This window comes from Helianthus annuus, chromosome 17, assembly GCF_002127325.2.
Source record: "Helianthus annuus cultivar XRQ/B chromosome 17, HanXRQr2.0-SUNRISE, whole genome shotgun sequence".
Lineage (NCBI taxonomy): Eukaryota > Viridiplantae > Streptophyta > Magnoliopsida > Asterales > Asteraceae > Helianthus > Helianthus annuus.
The window spans coordinates 29,652,412-29,670,820 of NC_035449.2; the positions used below are offsets into that span (position 1 = coordinate 29,652,412).

The following is an 18,409-nucleotide window of genomic DNA, read 5'->3' on the forward strand; positions in this document are numbered from 1 at the left end:
ACTCCCTCCGTGTTGATTGCAACAGATTTGAGCAACATGTTGAATATGCTTTTGACGTACCTATGGATTTCGTCTATCCGAAAAAAAAAAGTATATCGGTTGTGCTGAGGGTTTGACTCTACCCTTAATAGTAAATTTTATTATGTAATCAAGTTATCTATGAGATTAATTGTCATAACTTACAGGAGTTCCTAGCAGGAAAACTTGCTCCACTTCGAGGTGAATATGCAACTCTCAATGATTGGGAAAATCATATCACTACAATATTCCATGAGGTATGTAAATCAGGAACACGATTAAAATGTACCCTTTTTCCCATTTTATATTCTTTTTAATTACAATCACAATTCCATTTATTGCTGAATCAGGTTAGACTTGAAAGATATTTCAAAATGACGGGTGATTAGGAGGGCCACTAAGAACTCCAGTTGTTTTAATCAAGATTCTTTTAGTAGATTTTTTTTTGTTTTAATCAAAGATTCTTTTGGTAGACTTCTTTTTTAGGATTTAATAGTTTTGTAACTTATTTAGTCATAAATAGGTTTTAGTAGTTGTTGAAGTGAAATAATAAAAGATTTTGGCTTTTTGTATTTGTTATAGGAAGGATTTCAGTACCATCATGCACCTAAAAGCAAATATGTTGTACGGGTCAAATGGGTTCATACTTGAAAGTTGTCTGAAGTCTATTTTTAAAGCATATAATCTTCTAAATCGGTTTTATTTATAGATTTATATGGTTAGTGTGATAACATTGTTTTGAGTTTGGTAAAAAAAATATATCGGGCCATTTCAACTTAACCCATTTCGGCCCATACTAAATGATGGTCAATTTCAACATGGTCTAGCTTTGACCCGTTACCGGCCGCACACATCTTGCCCCGCATTAAAGTTTAGTCTCCTTGGTTTCTGAACATGGTTTAAAAAACCCAACAAAGACACCTTGCAAAGAAAATATATTATCGTCTCTTTAAAAATGACGAAAAGATTCTTAAGCCATGTATGCTTAATATCATTTCTTTAAAAGACAATTGATACACTTTGTAGTTTTCTGAACGCTTATCATTTTTTGCCCATTTTTTTTCAGCTTGAGCTTGAGTAGTCAAACTAACGGGGCGCTACACTGTCAAGCTTTACTAAAACTAATATGCAAGTGAATTCACTGAATTGTATTGGTTTTGACCTGACCCGTTTCAACATGTAGAATTTTAAAAAGGTTGGTTCTAAATAAGTGTATAAAGAAGTCTTTTAACGACTTGTGATGTATATAGCAGTATTTAACGTAGGACATTAACACTACATATAAAACAACTAATGTGTTTTTAAGGAGATTTTCAACGAATTGTGATCGTTGCATATTCATGTATTTCAATTTGTCGTGGTAATCTTAGAAATTCGTTTGTGTTTTAACGTGTATTCAATCATAACATTTATGTAAATGATGATGATGATGATGATAAGATATTATCTTTAATCAACCCGTGTAACACACGGGGTCTTAAGCTAGTTATTCAACATATACAAACACCATGGCAGGGAATAGTGTTTCCCTGTCATTGGTCGAAATGGGTGGCCGCCCCTCTTCTATTGGACCAACCATTTTATTATTTTATATCCACTTTAAAATTACGGTTTTGCCTCCAGTTTAAAATTACGCTTTTCTCCAAACTAAAAAATATAATAACCCTTTTGCCAGCAGCTCAGAAGTACGAGTTTGCCATTGGTTCAAAAATTACGATTTTACCCTCAGCTTTTTATTTTATACCGGCTTTAAAATTACGGTTTTATCCCTACTTTAAAATTACCTCTTCGCCCCTAGTTCAAAATAAAATTATGTTTTTGCCCCCAGCTCAAAATTATGATTTTTCCCTCGGTTCAAAATTACGATTTCACCCTCAGTTTAAAATTACTTTTTTGTCCCCAGCTAAAAAGAAAATTATGGTTTTCCCCTACCTCAAAATTACGATTTTACCCTCGGTTCAAAATTATGATTTTCTCCCAGTTCAAAAAAAAAATATGCTCAAAATTACGATTTTATACCAGTTTATTATTTTATACCCACTTTAAAATTACGGTTTTTCCCCAGTTTAAAATTACGTCTTTGTCCCCAGTTCAAAATAAAATTATGCTTTTGCCCGCAGCTAAAATTTACGATTTTCCCCTCGGTTCAAAATTACGATATCACCCTCAAGTCAAAATTACGTTTTTTTGCCCCAGTGCAAAATAAAAATATGGTTTTCCCGTAGCTAAAAATTAGGATTTTACCCTCGGGAAAAAATTTTGATTTTTCCTCCAAGTAAAAATAAAAATATGACTTTGCCCCCAGCTAAAAATTGTGTCAAGGAGCTGCCTAACACTCTTTTTACTTTTTCTTTCTAGCAAAACTTTGGTACTGTTTTTTAATTAGTTAAGAATTATTCGGCCATCGCCCCGCAACACGGGCGGGGGCAACACCTAGTTTATTATATATTACAACACTTGTTTATTATACAACACTTATTTATTATACATATATTATATTTTAAGTAATTAAGTAATTATATATACACTGATATCTATCTACTATAATAAAAGAAACTAACTTTTGGATACGTGTTCATTGAGGGTATCCTTAAATCTATATTTATCTTATATTAACTAAATAAATAAATTAATATTAAATTTTATCATACTTTAATAAAATATTATCCTTAAATCTAAATTGTTAATTTAATATATTTTTAAAACATACCTCTCTTTCCTACTTATCTTATATTAAATATATAAATAATAAATTAATATTAAATGTTATCCTAATTTATTAAAAATATAACTTTTTTTATTATTTGGTATACAAAATTATATTTATTCAACTCGTGTAAAACGTGGGGCTTTAATTTTTTTTTTATTATTTACTATTCAAAGTTACATTTATATAACCCGTGTAATATAAAAAGTTTTTAAAGATATAACTATTTATCATTTGCTATGTAAAATTAGATTTATTCAACACGTGTAATACACTGAGTTTTTTAAGGATATAATTTTTTTATTATTTGGTAGATTTTTCAACCCGACTATACATAGGTTTTTTTAAAGGTATGACGTTTTTAGAATTTAATATACAAAATTACATTTATTTAATTTGTGTAATACACATGGTTTTTAAACATATAACTCTTTTTTAGATCTATTCAACACGTGTAATAAACGAGGTTTTTAAGGATGTAATTTTTTATTATTTGGTAGATTTATTCAACCCGATTATACACGGGATTTTTAAAGATACGACGTTATTAGTATTTAGCATACAAAATTACATTTATTTAATCTGTATAATACACATGGTTTTTAAAGATACAACTTTTTATTATTTGATATATAAAATTATATTTATTTAACCCGTACAATATATGGGGTTCATAAAGATATAACTTTTTATTATTTAATATATAAAATTACATTTACTCAACCCGTGTAATACACGGGGTTCTAACCTAGTTAAATATATGTAAAAAAACAACTATATTAATTAGATTGTCTACATCTATACTATATAATAAAAGAAACCACTTTCGGGACACTTGTCATCATATTAGGCCATCCCTTATAGATAATCATTGAAATCCTTTATTAGAATTTAGATATCTACTATGAATACGTATTAATTTTTATATTTGTATTAAATAATATTTATAGCTATGTAATTTACAATGTAAGATACTTGAAAATGTTGGGTTGCATATAACATCCTTCAAACGTGGGTTTGGTTGTACGTTACATAGCTACAAATATTAAAAAAAATTGTATATTATAGTTATTTACCAATTAAGTTGATACAATCTATATCTATATCTATATTTACTATATAATAAAAGAAATCATTTTCGGGACACTTGTCATCATATTAGGCCATGTGTTATGGATAATTATTATTTAGTTTAATCTCTTATTGATAATTATTATTTATTTAATGTATTCTAATTAATTATAGATAACTCTCCTACTAAATATTATTTACTTTAATCACCAAAACCAAGCTTTGTGATAATATATTATTTATTTTTATTTTCATTATTAAAAAAATTATTATATTGATTTTATTACATAATTTTTAACAAATTGTATATAACTTTTAATATTACTTTATATATAAAATTAGATTTTTTATTATTTGGTATTATTATTTGGCATATAGAATAACATTTATTCAACCCGTGTAATACATTAGGGTTTTTAAAGATATAACTTTTTTTATTATTTGGTAAACAATATTATATTTATTCAACCTGTGTAATACACATGGTTTTAAAGATATAACTTTTTTTATTTACATAAAATTACATTTATTCAACCCGTACAATATATATGGTTCTTATAGATATAACTTTTTATTATTATTTAATATATAAAAAATTAAATTTGTTCAAAACATGCAATAAAGAAGGTTTTTAAAGATATGTTGTTTTATTATTTAGTATATATAAAATTAATTTATTCAACCCGTGTAATACACGGGGTTGTAACCTAGTATGATATAATTGAGGTTAATACATATGAAACCACTTAACATACATATATTATTGGTTAGGTAAACTCGCTATTTATTTGTTTTAAATCCTTAAATGACATTTGATAAAGTTAAACGTCTAACTCAAACAATCGTTTCACCTGTTAATAGATCGCTTAAAAATACTTTGGAATATATGGATAACTAAACAACAAATAGTACTATATTTTATTTATACTAAAAAAACGAGATTTTACACCCAAACCCGTTTACATTTTAAACTAAACCCAAACATGCAAATTTCATGTTAGGTTTTGTCATCTCAGAAATTCACACCTCATGATTTACGCCTTTTATAATTATTTTAGCTCTATGTTCTGCTCGATTAAAAACAAGTGTTTTACTGAAAGTTTAAATGACAAAATATCAATTTTTGACATATTTAAATTGGATTTTTTTTGCAAATTCATATATTTATATAACTAGTCTAAGTACCCGTGTAATACACGGGTGGACCAACAATAATTAATATTACTCAACATGATTTATGTAAACATGTTAATTAAATAAACGTTGAACTACGAACATCTTTATCAACATTACACGTAATTGAAAAGAAACAAAGAAGACAAAGTTCACAATTTGTTAAACACTTCCTTATAAACAACATTTGATGTTTTATCGGTAGGTTTGCCGTCCTTGTCTAATATAAGCAATTTGACTCCGTTTCTGGATTTTACCCTTGATAAAGCCACATACAACTGACCATGCGTAAAAACAGGTTGTCTCAAGTACAGACCAACCCTTGATAGCGACTGACCTTGACTTTTGTTGATAGTCATCGCAAAACACACAGCTATCGGAAATTGCCTCCTTTGAAACGCAAAAGGCATCTTTTTGTCTGAAGGTATCAAATTAAGTCTCGGTATGTAGGTGCGAGTGCCGATATTTCCTCCAGATATTATTTCGGCTTCTATGACACGGTTGTATAATCTTTTTATCTGTAACCTCGTACCGTTGCATAAACCATTTTGTTGATGAATGTTACGTAATAGCATTACTGGCACACCAACTTTGAGTACTAACCTGTGATTAGGCAAACCTGATACTTTAAGACCATTCAACACATCTGGTGAGTATAGTTTCTGCTGTGTTGAATTAGGATTCTCAGTCTGACAAAGACTATCGGAGCTTAGATACTCTCTTTCTTCGCCTGGGAATAACGCTAACAACCTGTCATTTATCTCATGCAATCGTTCTTAGGCGCAAGTATAGCCCTCTCGCTAAAGTAGTTATGATTGTTGTAGTTATCTAAAATTTGAAGGGTAAACGAAATCAATTAAAGATGAAATCGGATCAGAGGTGTCGTTAATTAGAAGATCCGGTGGTATTTCAATAGATGCTTCCCCGTCATTAGGACAACCAACATTTCCCTCACCCAAATCCAAAAGCCACTTGGCAAAATTTTTGATATCTTCAATCTCAGATGTAGAGCGTCCAATGGTTAATCTCATGTTTTTTGTTAGCCTTAGCAACTTGCATTTACTCCATAAATATGACGAACAAAGCGAGGCATTCACTATCTCTTGTCTTCCACCATTGGGGACAACAGGAAGAATTTGTCGAAAATCACCACCAAAAAGAATAACCTTACCTCCAAATGAAATTTCAGAACCTATGGAAGTGTCCATATTGAATATGTCATTCATCGTTCTATCCAAAGCTTCTAATGCGTGTTTATGAACCATTGGGGCTTCATCCCATATAATTAACTTGGTTTCACGTAGTAATCTAGCTGTGTCACTGTCTGGTTTTATATGACAAACTGAATCCTCAGTAAGATTTAAAGGAATATGAAACCGGGAGTGTGCAGTCCTGCCCCCAGTCAGTAGCAACGATGCAATTCCACTTGATGCGACATTTAATACAATTTGACCCTTAGATCTAATTGTCGCAGATAATGTCTTCCATAAGAATGTTTTACCGGTTCCACCATATCCATAGACAAAGAATACACCACCTGCGTCACCTTCAACGGCTTTCAGTATTTCTTCAAAAACAGACCGTTGTTCATCGTTTAGCATACTAATCTGCCTTCCGTACTCGTTTCCACGATCTAATTGGGTGTAACAACGCTCCTCATATATTAGGCGATTTTGTGAATCAGCTAAAGACTCTTCATCAGGATATGGCATTGTTAAAAACCTTCGTAGAGATGAGTTATTCCGAAGTAAAAATTTTTCTATTTCGCCCAGAGCATAGTTTTTAAGGTGGTCCTCGGGAACTGACAAAGCTGTAAAAAATGTGAAATCAAGTTAATATAATTAATTACAAACATTAATTAAATAATAAAAACAGAAAAAAAACTATTGTATCATAACTAATGACTTTATAGTAACAGTAACATAACCAATTTGTAAGAAAATGTAATTAAAAAAAAAGTTACCTTCTGATCGATGAAATTTTCTTAATCTGTACATAAAGTCATCTGTCATATATTTCCACGTACTTTCCCATACCACCTCAGGTCTAGACAAAGTATTTGATAACAACATCATTGCAAACAAAACACGAATATATGAACATGTTGCTGTTTCATTTGCTTCCTTGATTGCTTCAATGTACTCGTTGTCATCGTCCAAAAGACCAAGTGCGTAACACGCATCTCTAAAGGTATCGTGTACATGACCATTAACGGTTCTAATTTCCTCAAACGATTTTGGCCCTTTGACTTTGTTAAGAAGAATCCTTAAAAAATATGCTTCACCAAAAGAAGGGGGTACAGAGTGAACTCTGCCAATCGCTTTTCCCTTTTGTCTAGGTTCCCAGCAACGATTTTCAATCTTCCATACATAAAAAATTGGAAACTGAACATAAGTAAGGGTACGGGCCACTGTGTCATTTGGGTCTTTGTTACGTTCCATCCAAGACAAAAACATTGACGCTTTCACAGATGGTTTGTTAAGGACGGAATTTATATCTTCGTCAGGACCAAAAACGACATTTTGTTGTCCTGGAAGATGGAAAGGTAACCTTGTAACAGAAGGATACCTATAGTGTACTTCATTAGAGAATATCCTCCAAGATGCCTCACATGCTGAGATGTACCTACAATCATAATACTCTTTTATCTCATCTTTTAATGGTTCTTCGTTTTGGTTATCCCCTTGCACAACAACAACAGTTGCTCTATCAGGTCCTTTGTTGATGTATTTAAACAAATATTTGATAGACCCAGCTTGATTGCACCACTCAACATTTATGTGCGCCTGATACCTTTTCAACAGCTTTTTGTTGTATGGTACAACACTTCTATTGTCTAGCTCAATGCGGTTCTTCATAACTGTCGCACCATCGTTTCTTCTTCTGTACACTGGGAATCCATTTGAACCTAATGTCGTATGATCTTCAAACTTTTTTGGAAAGCCTTTCGAACATTTTCTATCAACCATACATGGACAGCTTAGGTTAGCAAGACCACATGGACCATGAATCATATAGTCTTTCACAAGTGTGTATAACTCCGGGTCCTCATTTCTGTTTGGAATCTCAGCACATATAAATGCATCAACATGGTCCACTGTAGGAAGTTTATATCCATCCTCCATGAATAAGCATAAGTGTGCATGAGGCAATCCACGTTTTTGAAACTCGATGGTGTAAACAACTACATAAAAAAGGAAAAAAAAATAATATAAGTTTAAAAATGATAGCCAATAGTTTAATTTAATATATATATATATATATATATATATATATATATATAAAATAACCTGCGGCAGCTTTTCCCAATAGATCGCGTTCCTTTAAGTCTTTGCAAATAGCATCCAATTTCAACTTAAATAATCTTGTCAGAATATCTGGTCTATCTTCCGGTTTAAGTGTGGTGTCTCTAAGATACCTTGTTACCTCCGACCATTTTGGGTTGCATGTGATGGTTATAAAAAAGTCGGGATAACCAAAGCACTTGCATAGAGACATTGCATCTAAATAGTTTTGCATCATATATCTAGCACCGCCGGTAAATGAAGACGGCAATATCACACTTTTACCAGCTTTAGATATATCTTGTTGACCGTTGTTTTTTAACTTTTGAAGACTATCATATGTATCTGATCTAAGATTCTTTTGCTGATGACGTATATAGTTGAGTCTCTCAGTTTCAATCATCGTGTATGCATCAACCAAGAATTGTTGAAATAGTCCCCTTGAATTAAGAATCAATGAAAATTGATTAATCCTATCTTGAACACGATACGCAAAGAATTCTCTCATAGTACAATTTGGCCGCTTCTTATTGGTAACATCTACGACACCTCTATGGGGGATGTCAATTCTATAACCATCATCCCCATAAGGGAACAAAATCGGGTATTGAAGAGCAAGATAAGAAGGATGCAATTCACTTATTCGTTTTAGATCACCTGTTTGGGTTTCCACAACAATATCTCTACTGTCAATTGCGTTGTCAAGATCTCCAACTATAAGAGCAGCGACCTCGCTAGCCGTTGGTAGGTTATACGTCCTACCATCTTTCTCCCTTCTTCCAATAAGGCGTAACTTTAGAGATACTTGCGGGTTCTCTTGAAAAGAATCTCTGACCATTCTATAACTTTTAACCAGCTGATTGTCTGTGTCTAAAACATCCTTTATTTGTTCAATCAATTGACGATCAAGGGCAGCAGCAGACGACGAAGATGCATCCTTTGAAGAACTGTGTACATTAGTAAATTGTTGTGAACAAATAATTTATGTAAATGACAAAAAATTTTAATATAAAGTAACATAAATAATAAAAAATATAATATTTTATATTCCTTACCTAAATATGGATTGCCTATTTGAAAGTTCGTTCTCAGTATCGTATATGTAGAGCTGACAAAATTTAGGTTTTGATCCGTTTTCTGGCAAGAGACTCCCAATGGTATGATAGTTTTCACCACTGATTCGGTAGCAAAAGGGGGCATTACCTCTATTCACAGTCGGATCAACCTTACCACCCATCGAAGTAAAAGCAAACATAGAGTTATAACGCCGAATGTTCTTCAAAAAGTGCTTGCTTTCTTTATCAACGCACCGAAAAAGTTTTTCATAATTTGGCCGTGCGTCTTTATAATCCGGAAGCTCAACCTTGTTGTATCCACAACATAAGGAATAGGACGTTTTTCCATCCTGGCGTTTACCCCTGCCTTTTTCTGAATCCCATAACTTTGCATTACATACGTCACATGTAACACACTGATCACCATGGTCCAAATATTCTGTTTAGTTGGTTACGCGTAACAGTAAAATAAGTTAGTTATATCGTTAAGGAATCTTGAAAAAAAAAACGTTAAATAAGTTGAAAAATAAATAATACCAAATTACCTTGTGAGACACCTTTGTATGGATCTTCAACTGTAGTTTCTTCTGTAGACAAATCAATCATTGGTATAGGAGAGGTAACTCGTGCTTTGCGTACTAATTTACAATTTCCAGGAGATAGTCTTGGTAAAGTAGAATTTTCAAGAATAGGTGATATACTATTCGTTGCCTTGAGGTTTGAAGATAAAGAAAAGCCAAGAATATTTGTATGATGAGCAGAGTTACTTCTAACACAACCAACATTATCTAAAAAATATAATGTAAAACAAAAGTGATTTATATGTTAGCAATAAAAAAAGTACTAAACATCATCAGTTGATTAAATATTGGCAAAAAACTTACTTGTAGCTAAAACCGAGGGGGTACGTGTAACATTGTGCATGTTGGGGTCTATGGATTTAGGATCAGCAGACGAAGATAAGTTTTGTTTGGAGCTTGATCCGCTTGGTGTGATAGATCTTTTATTACTCAAATATAGCTTCCTTAATCTACGTCTCTCTGTAACGTCATTTGCATAACGTGTCGTATTAAAAAATGGGATAATATGAACAAAAAACAATAAATAAGCTAATGTTGACTGTTTAACACGAAATCGTATGTGCAAATTTAAAAGCATTTATTTAGGTTTACCTGCGCATGTAATCGGCACCTCAGTTGTAGCATTGAATGTGTTATACGAAGTGGACGTCAAAGTGGTATTTGGTGTTGAATTACTTGCGGATTGCGATGCAACGCGTTTCAAAGTATACCGTTTACTATCCAAATATAGTTTTCTTACTTTACGCCTCCTTTTGTACTCTTCTTGGGTAACAATTGGTATAACTGTCAAAAACCAAATACAATGAAGAATACTAATACTAAAAAAACTCACATTAAGTAGTAATGTTATGACTTTAAATGTATGCTAAGAAAAACTCCTAAAATAATAAGATACCAAAAAGTCATACCGTTTGAAGTATTGGTAAGCGGTGCTGGGTAGGAAAGATCTGAGATAATACAAATTAAAAGTAACAATTGATTAGTGAATCGCTATACTATAAATTACTTGTTTAATTTAATTATAAAATACTTTGTTTTAATTATTATTTTTTATTATAAAACAACAGGTTTTATATGTAGAATGTAATTATATTTATTAAACAAACAGATTTTTTTTGTGTATATATAACTTTATAATAGTTTTATAAACAAAGGGATTGTTTTTGTAAATAAAATAAATTAACAATCAGTTTCCAATATCAGATATCTCTGACTATACAGTGATTCTTATCACTTTCAAACAATATTCAAAACTTGTCATTTTGATCGACGTCGTAAGGTCGGTCAAAAATAAAATTGAAGATGTCCTATTCACCTTTTACTAGTAAAGGGCAAGTAGGGTGTCGAATCCACGGGGAATCAGTGGAAAGTGTAAAAGTCCGTTGCTTTAATTATCATCTAATTCTAAACTAATTGCTTTTTGCAGTTTTGAGAATGATTGCGAAAACAAATGTAAATTAGAGTTGTAAACAATTGTGAGAAAGTGGACCAATCTCCGGGTTTTCAGGTTATGCAAAAGATCAGGTTACTTAGTTACGACCAGTTGGAAATCACATAGACATGATTTGTAAACTTGTTTTGATAAATAATTAACGGACAATATATTTGATTGCAATGATCCACGATCGAAACCGAAAGATTGATGCAAATGAATAGTAATCCAATTAATTACCAATTTTAGATTTCATAAACATTAACCAGTTCAATGATTAAAGGTTTAAAACAATGACATCCTAGAATTTAATCCCGGTTGTTGATGAACAAACCAAATAATTGATGAACAAGAATGAATACGATAATCAAATACTATTTAATCAAAACAAAAACAATAGGAACGACTAACCGAAGGTTTAACCGAATCCTAATCCAAAAAGTCGTAACATACGCAAACTAATGTTTCGTATAAACCCTATTCCCGGAGGCGGTCACGGGATGACTAGCCGCTCATGACGTTCGAACAATCTTCAATAGCTTGAAAGAATGATGAAATCATGATTGATTCGGTGTTGCGCCGGAGATGTGATGTTGAATATGAGTGATTATGAGAGCCAAGGATCGTGATGTATTGCCGCCCCCCACTTCCCTGGAATAAATGTTGATGATGTTCCCAAAAGTCTACGGCCCAAAAGTTGTTTTCTGGCTGCCAAGATTATCGATGACTTGGAAGTGTTATAATGGGCTCCCACTTTCGTGGATGATGATGATTTTTGTGAGCCCAAGATAGTGGCTCCAATCATTCGTTGATATATGATGATGTATATTTGATGTTAATACTTCCTGATTATCAAAGCCAAAAAGTCAATGAATGTTTTTTTCCCTTCATTCGATGCCCATGATGATGTTTGTCTTTTTTTTTTAGTATAAGAGCCCCCAAAAGTCCATCCATGTTCCTGCCACTAATTTGATGAAGCCCACGTAGGGTTTTAAAACCCTCCAAGCCCATTAACAAAAATCACGTGCAGCTATATGTTGTTTCTGTTTAAATCCGTAAGCCTCAACCATGGTCCGTAAGCCACATATTCACTTCACTGTTTCTTTTGTTAACCCTGCACATGCAACCGTAAGTTACGACTCGATTCCGTAAGCCACATGTTGATCTTGCTGTTCCTTTTTCCAAACAGTATGATATAATGCTTATGTTCTTGGCTGGCTTTTTCACGTGACACCATTTCCTATGTATGGCTACATGTGTGTCCCTCAATTCAATGTCTTTCAAGTTCATTATTTCGTGTTTCTTGAATATGCAAGCTATATCTCGGCCCGAACAAGTCCCGAATAATGTAAACTCTCATGATAAACATCCGTGCTTCTTCTGTTCCATCACCATGTGCTCCAAACTTCACCGAATTAAGTGATTTACCTGTAAAACCACGAACACTCGTAGTTAACCAATTCAAGGCACATTATCACTTAAAATATAATAAAACACGTATTACATCCACATTATTGCACAAGATTCACACTCCACATCACATCCCCACACTTAACTTTGATTGTCCTCAAGCAAACCGATATGGAACTACTCACCATAGTAACAACACCTCTAAACCCCTATACCGATGCAACAATTTAAGTCCTAAGTCATACCCGTTCCATAGACTGACACAATCGAGATTGACAGTCCGACAAGCAATTGGTGCAATTTCTAAAACCTTAAGACTTCTCTATTCAAAACTAACATGCTTAGGATTATACACATGCTACACGCCCCTCACAATAAACTCTCCTCTCAGTTTAAAAATATGAACTAGCGTGTAATGTGCTAGTATTTATACACTCAAAACCAAACATGAAATTCTGCAATCATATGCTTGTATGACAATCACACCTCCACTATATCATATAACGCGGCACGCATCAAAAGGACTTTCGGTTTTTGGGCTTAGGCTAAGGGTAGGAAATTTTTTTGCTTATATTTTTATTTTTGTGTGGCGAACAAACAAACGACCAAACCGTGACAACTTATTTGCAACACACATAGCAACTCACACTTTTGGGTTGGTTTCTACCCAAAACAATATAACATTATTCACGAACTTCTATTTTTGTTCTTTTTCTTTTTTTTTCTATTTTTTTCTTTTCTTTTCTTTGTTTTCTCTTTTTTTTTCCCTTTTTCATAATTCAAAACTTGTCATTCACGGTCGGTATCAAACAATTTCACATCGGGTGGACAAACGAACGGTAAATAGGCTCAACAGGGCTACTAAGGATAATGGTTAAGTAGACATGAAACAAACACAATGGGTGTAAGGTATATCCTAATGCCTTTATCATTTACGTGCACATGTCAAATCCACAATCTCAGCATGTATCAAATCATACAAGTTCTAACACAGAATAACATGCGGCCTGCTCTCAACAAATGAAGTCATAATATAAATCACTCTATCATTCTACAGGCTCAAAATTCTCACCGAAGAAAGGTAAAAAGGTTGCCGACACGTAGCATATGCAATCTAAAGCATGTTACCCCTAAATAGACATCTCTTTTCAATTCTTTTTTTTTTCTAAAAACACCTGTCGGACCTACTCTCATGAAACTTAAAGGAACGACCATGACAAGGGACTACGTTAGTTTACTACCGGCAAGGAACCCATTAGTGATTGAAACATTCGGTTTTCATATCCATTTAGTTCACTTAAGGCGATGAAATTGTTTAAAATTTTCAAATTTTTCAATTTTTCCGCTTTTCATCGTTTTCAATCATTTTTTTCAAACTCTGTCCCAAACCTTTCCTTCCCGGGTTTCCATATCCCCACACTTGGGCGACATTGTCCCCAATGTATAGTGCTTTTAAAAACAAAACACGGGAATACCAACTACCAAACCTCATGAGCGACCAATCCTAACACAGTAAGCAAAAACACATTCCCTAGCACATAAAGTTTAACACCACCAAGAACACGAATAAAAATGCAATAAAAATGCGATAATAAAAATGGAACAGACTCCCCTGGTTTAAAACGTAGAATCCTCATGCGCCATGTTCCACCACGGCCGTATAGCATTTCATTCGCGGTCGTGTCCACAGGTACTCGGGTCAATCTCTACAATTAGTGTTCAGATCATCCCCGTCCAAATGGAGATTGAGTATGGACAGTTCTGACTGAACTCTAATCCGTGCATTGTCTGCCACTGCACTAGAACGTATTGGGACTTCCCCAAACATCCCCACACTTGGACCATTGCATCCGTAGAGATTAATAACCTGACAACCTGCAAAAATAATCACGCAAAAGCAAAACAAATACACTACTCTACATCCTCGGGCTGCCTCCCGAGAGCGCTAAGTTTATAGGTCTTCAGCCAGACCATACCTGATATACCCTCATGGGGGTCGAATTGAACATTTACCCACCGAGTTTCCTGCATATGCTCGGTAATTGACATTCGAACTTCCTATCTGCTCTCTTCTGCCAGCGATATTTATCGAATCGAATCGGAACAAGTGAAATTCACATTTGCCTACCGAATTTCCAACGTGTGTTCGATAGTTGACATGTTGAGTCTTCACCTTCTTTCCTATCATGAGTACGTCTGTTGGATCATTATATAGCCAATTCAATATACCCTGTCCGAGGTCTTCTCTGCTCACCTTTCTTTTATTCCCGCTCGAGCCATCATCCCCAGCTTTGTTAGTTGGAGTAATCAAAGTATGCAACGGTTCGGGATAAACTTGGACAACATCAGTCTCTAGTTCTTCAGTAAGTGCTAAGTCTTCATGTGGGTTTAAACATATAACTTCAAGTTCCGGAAGACTTTCAACCTCTTCTTCAACTTCAACAACCAAAACTGGTATTTCTTGTGTTTCTTCAACAAATGCATGAATGGATGTGGTATTATCCTTCACACCCTTCAATGTTTCAATTTGTTCGTCTATTTGATTCGATCGTTGGACCATAGCCTCAATTCTCGACTTGCTCTCTTGTGCCATCTCCAGCATAATATCCATGATTTCATCAAGTTTAGAATTTTGGTGTTTACCTTGACAATCATTTTGACTTGCATAATGCAGATCTGAACTCCCTTGGTAATTACCATGATTATTGTATGTTGACTCAGAGTAGTCATGGTAACGACCATTATAATCTTCTTGATATCTCGAGAAGGGCACCAACTCGGAATCGTAATCATCGTAATCCAAATTTTGCTCATACCTTTGGTTGACATTTGACTGATAGTGTCCCTCATATGAAGGTGCCTTGTACCCAGACATCAGTTTTTCTTTCCAAAACACCGGGTCTGTCCAAAACACTAGGCAATCTTCATCTGTGTGAATTTTCCCACAACAAGGGCATAACTGATGAGCACTATCCATGATCCAAAGATTTCACTTCCTGCACAAACAAACTAACATACCGGCGTAGAAACTAACATATAGAAAAAAACAAAAAACTACAAGAAATATTTTTGGATTTTTGGTTAATTTTTTCAATTTTTTTTTTAAATTTTTTTAAGAAAAACAACTTACTACACACTAAGCGCGCCGACTCCCCGGCAACGGCGCCATTTTGATCGATGTCGTAAGGTCGGTCAAAAATAAAATTGAAGATGTCCTATTCACCTTTTACTAGTAAAGGGCAAGTAGGGTGTCGAATCCACGGGGAATCAGTGGAAAGTGTAAAAGTTCGTTGCTTTAATTATCATCTAATTCTAAACTAATTGCTTTTTGCAGTTTTGAGAATGATTGCGAAAACAAATGTAAATTAGAGTTGTAAACAATTGTGAGAAAGTGGACCAATCTCCGGGTTTTCAGGTTATGCAAAAGATCAGGTTACTTAGTTACGACCAGTTGGAAATCACATAGACATGATTTGTAAACTTGTTTTGATAAATAATTAACGGACAATATATTTGATTGCAATGATCCACGATCGAAACCGAAAGAGTGATGCAAATGAATAGTCATCCAATTAATTACCAATTTTAGATTTCATAAACATTAACCAGTTCAATGATTAAAGGTTTAAAACAATGACATCCTAGAATTTAAACCCGGTTGTTGATGAACAAACCAAATAATTGATGAACAAGAATGAATACGATAATCAAATACTGTTTAATCAAAACAAAAACAATAGGAACGACTAACCGAAGGTTTAACCGAATCCTAATCCAAAAAGTCATAACATACGCAAACTAATGTTTCGTATAAACCCTATTCCCGGAGGCGGTCACGGGATGACTAGCCGCTCATGACGTTCGAACAATCTTCAATAGCTTGAAAGAATGATGAAATCATGATTGATTCGGTATTGCGCCGGAGATGTGATGTTGAATATGAGTGATTATGAGAGCCAAGGATCGTGATGTCTTGCCGCCCCCCACTTCCTTGGAATAAATGTTGATGATGTTCCCAAAAGTCTACGGCCCAAAAGTTGTTTTCTGGCTGCCAAGATTATCGATGACTTGGAAGTGTTATAATGGGCTCCCACTTTCGTGGATGATGATGATTTTTGTGAGCCCAAGATAGTGGCTCCAATCATTCGTTGATATATGATGATGTATATTTGATGTTAATACTTCCTGATTATCAAAGCCAAAAAGTCAATGAATGTTTTTTTTTCCCTTCATTCGATGCCCATGATGATGTTTGTCTTTTTTTTTAGTATAAGAGCCCCCAAAAGTCCATCCATGTTCCTGCCACTAATTTGATGAAGCCCACGTAGGGTTTTAAAACCCTCCAAGCCCATTAACAAAAATCACGTGCAGCTATATGTTGTTTCTGTTTAAATCCGTAAGCCTCAACCATGGTCCGTAAGCCACATATTCACTTCACTGTTTCTTTTGTTAACCCTGCACATGCAACCGTAAGTTACGACTCGATTCCGTAAGCCACATGTTGATCTTGCTGTTCCTTTTTCCAAACAGTATGATATAATGCTTATGTTCTTGGCTGGCTTTTTCACGTGACACCATTTCCTATGTATGGCTACATGTGTGTCCCTCAATTCAATGTCTTTCAAGTTCATTATTTCGTGTTTCTTGAATATGCAAGCTATATCTCGGCCCGAACAAGTCCCGAATAATGTAAACTCTCATGATAAACATCCGTGCTTCTTCTGTTCCATCACCATGTGCTCCAAACTTCACCGAATTAAGTGATTTACTTGTAAAACCACGAACACTCGTAGTTAACCAATTCAAGGCACATTATCACTTAAAATATAATAAAACACGTATTACATCCACATTATTGCACAAGATTCACACTGCACATCAGTATATAACTTTATAACAGTTTTATAAACAAAGGGATTGTTTTTGTAAATAAAATAAATTAACAATCAGTTTCCAATATCAGATATCTCTGACTATACAGTGATTCTTATCACTTTCTATATTGCCCCTTTATAAATAAGCCCTAACTTCATACGGATACAAACACCTTCACTAATTCGGCATTCACAGTAGGAGCGTACAAAGAGAAATCAATAACAGGTAGTATTCCAACTGATTTTCTCACATAACCTAGATCTTTAATACTTAATGTGTTATAAAGTTGTATATTTGCATCGCATCAGAGATTTAGTCGGTCCTCAGGTCGCACTCAATCTTCAATTTCATTTGGTATAATTGCTTCACTTACTTTGTTTAACTGATTTTGTACTGAATTGTGTTATTGTATTGGTTTTATAACTTGAATTTCACTTTGAGATGTGTGAATTTTGTTTATAATGCATTATGATTAAAAGTGGATGAAGAAGAGTTATGATAAACTTGTATGGTTTTATAGATTAGAAGCTCTGATGTGCATTGTTAAACTTGTATTAGCGTGATTAGGTTTAACGATATTTCATTCCGTGTGTTTTAGCCCTAATTTGTTTAAAATGTTATGTTATTTTGGAGGTTACTACCTGATTTGGTACTGGATGTGTGTGTTGTTGATGAATAATGTAAGATTTGTGTTAGTGTAGAGGTTTTAGAACTTCAGATTCAATTTGAGATTTGTGAATATTGCATCAGTGTTACATATTGGCGATCTCAAACTGGGGTTTTTTCCTAAATCGAAATGTTCT

General features: G+C 33.8%; 1 protein-coding gene across 1 annotated transcript; it reads right to left on the bottom strand.

Moving 5' to 3' along the window:
* Window positions 1-5,045: 5,045 nt before the first annotated feature.
* Window positions 5,046-15,708, bottom strand: LOC110923930. Its single transcript, XM_022167984.2, has 10 exons — window positions 14,745-15,708; window positions 14,442-14,606; window positions 10,481-10,672; window positions 10,193-10,348; window positions 9,854-10,096; window positions 9,309-9,747; window positions 8,260-9,200; window positions 6,933-8,153; window positions 5,820-6,779; window positions 5,046-5,699 (listed from the first exon to the last, which is right to left on the bottom strand). The coding sequence occupies exons 1-10, from the start codon at window positions 15,706-15,708 to the stop codon at window positions 5,122-5,124; spliced, it is 5,859 nt and encodes a 1,952-aa protein (XP_022023676.1). The 3' UTR covers window positions 5,046-5,121.
* Between the last annotated feature and the right edge of the window lie 2,701 nt (window positions 15,709-18,409).

Excerpts from the sequence above, each read along its gene's own strand:
- LOC110923930 (XM_022167984.2), bottom strand. The coding sequence starts at position 15,708 with ATGGATAGTGCTCATCAGTTATGCCCTTGTTGTGGGAAAATTCACACA. Across the intron at positions 14,607-14,744 it reads ATATGCAGGAAACTCGGTGG|GTTGTCAGGTTATTAATCTC; the intron begins GTAAATGTTCAA and ends TTATTTTTGCAG. Across the intron at positions 5,700-5,819 it reads GATTTCATCTTTAATTGATT|GCGAAGAAAGAGAGTATCTA; the intron begins TCGTTTACCCTT and ends CGTTATTCCCAG.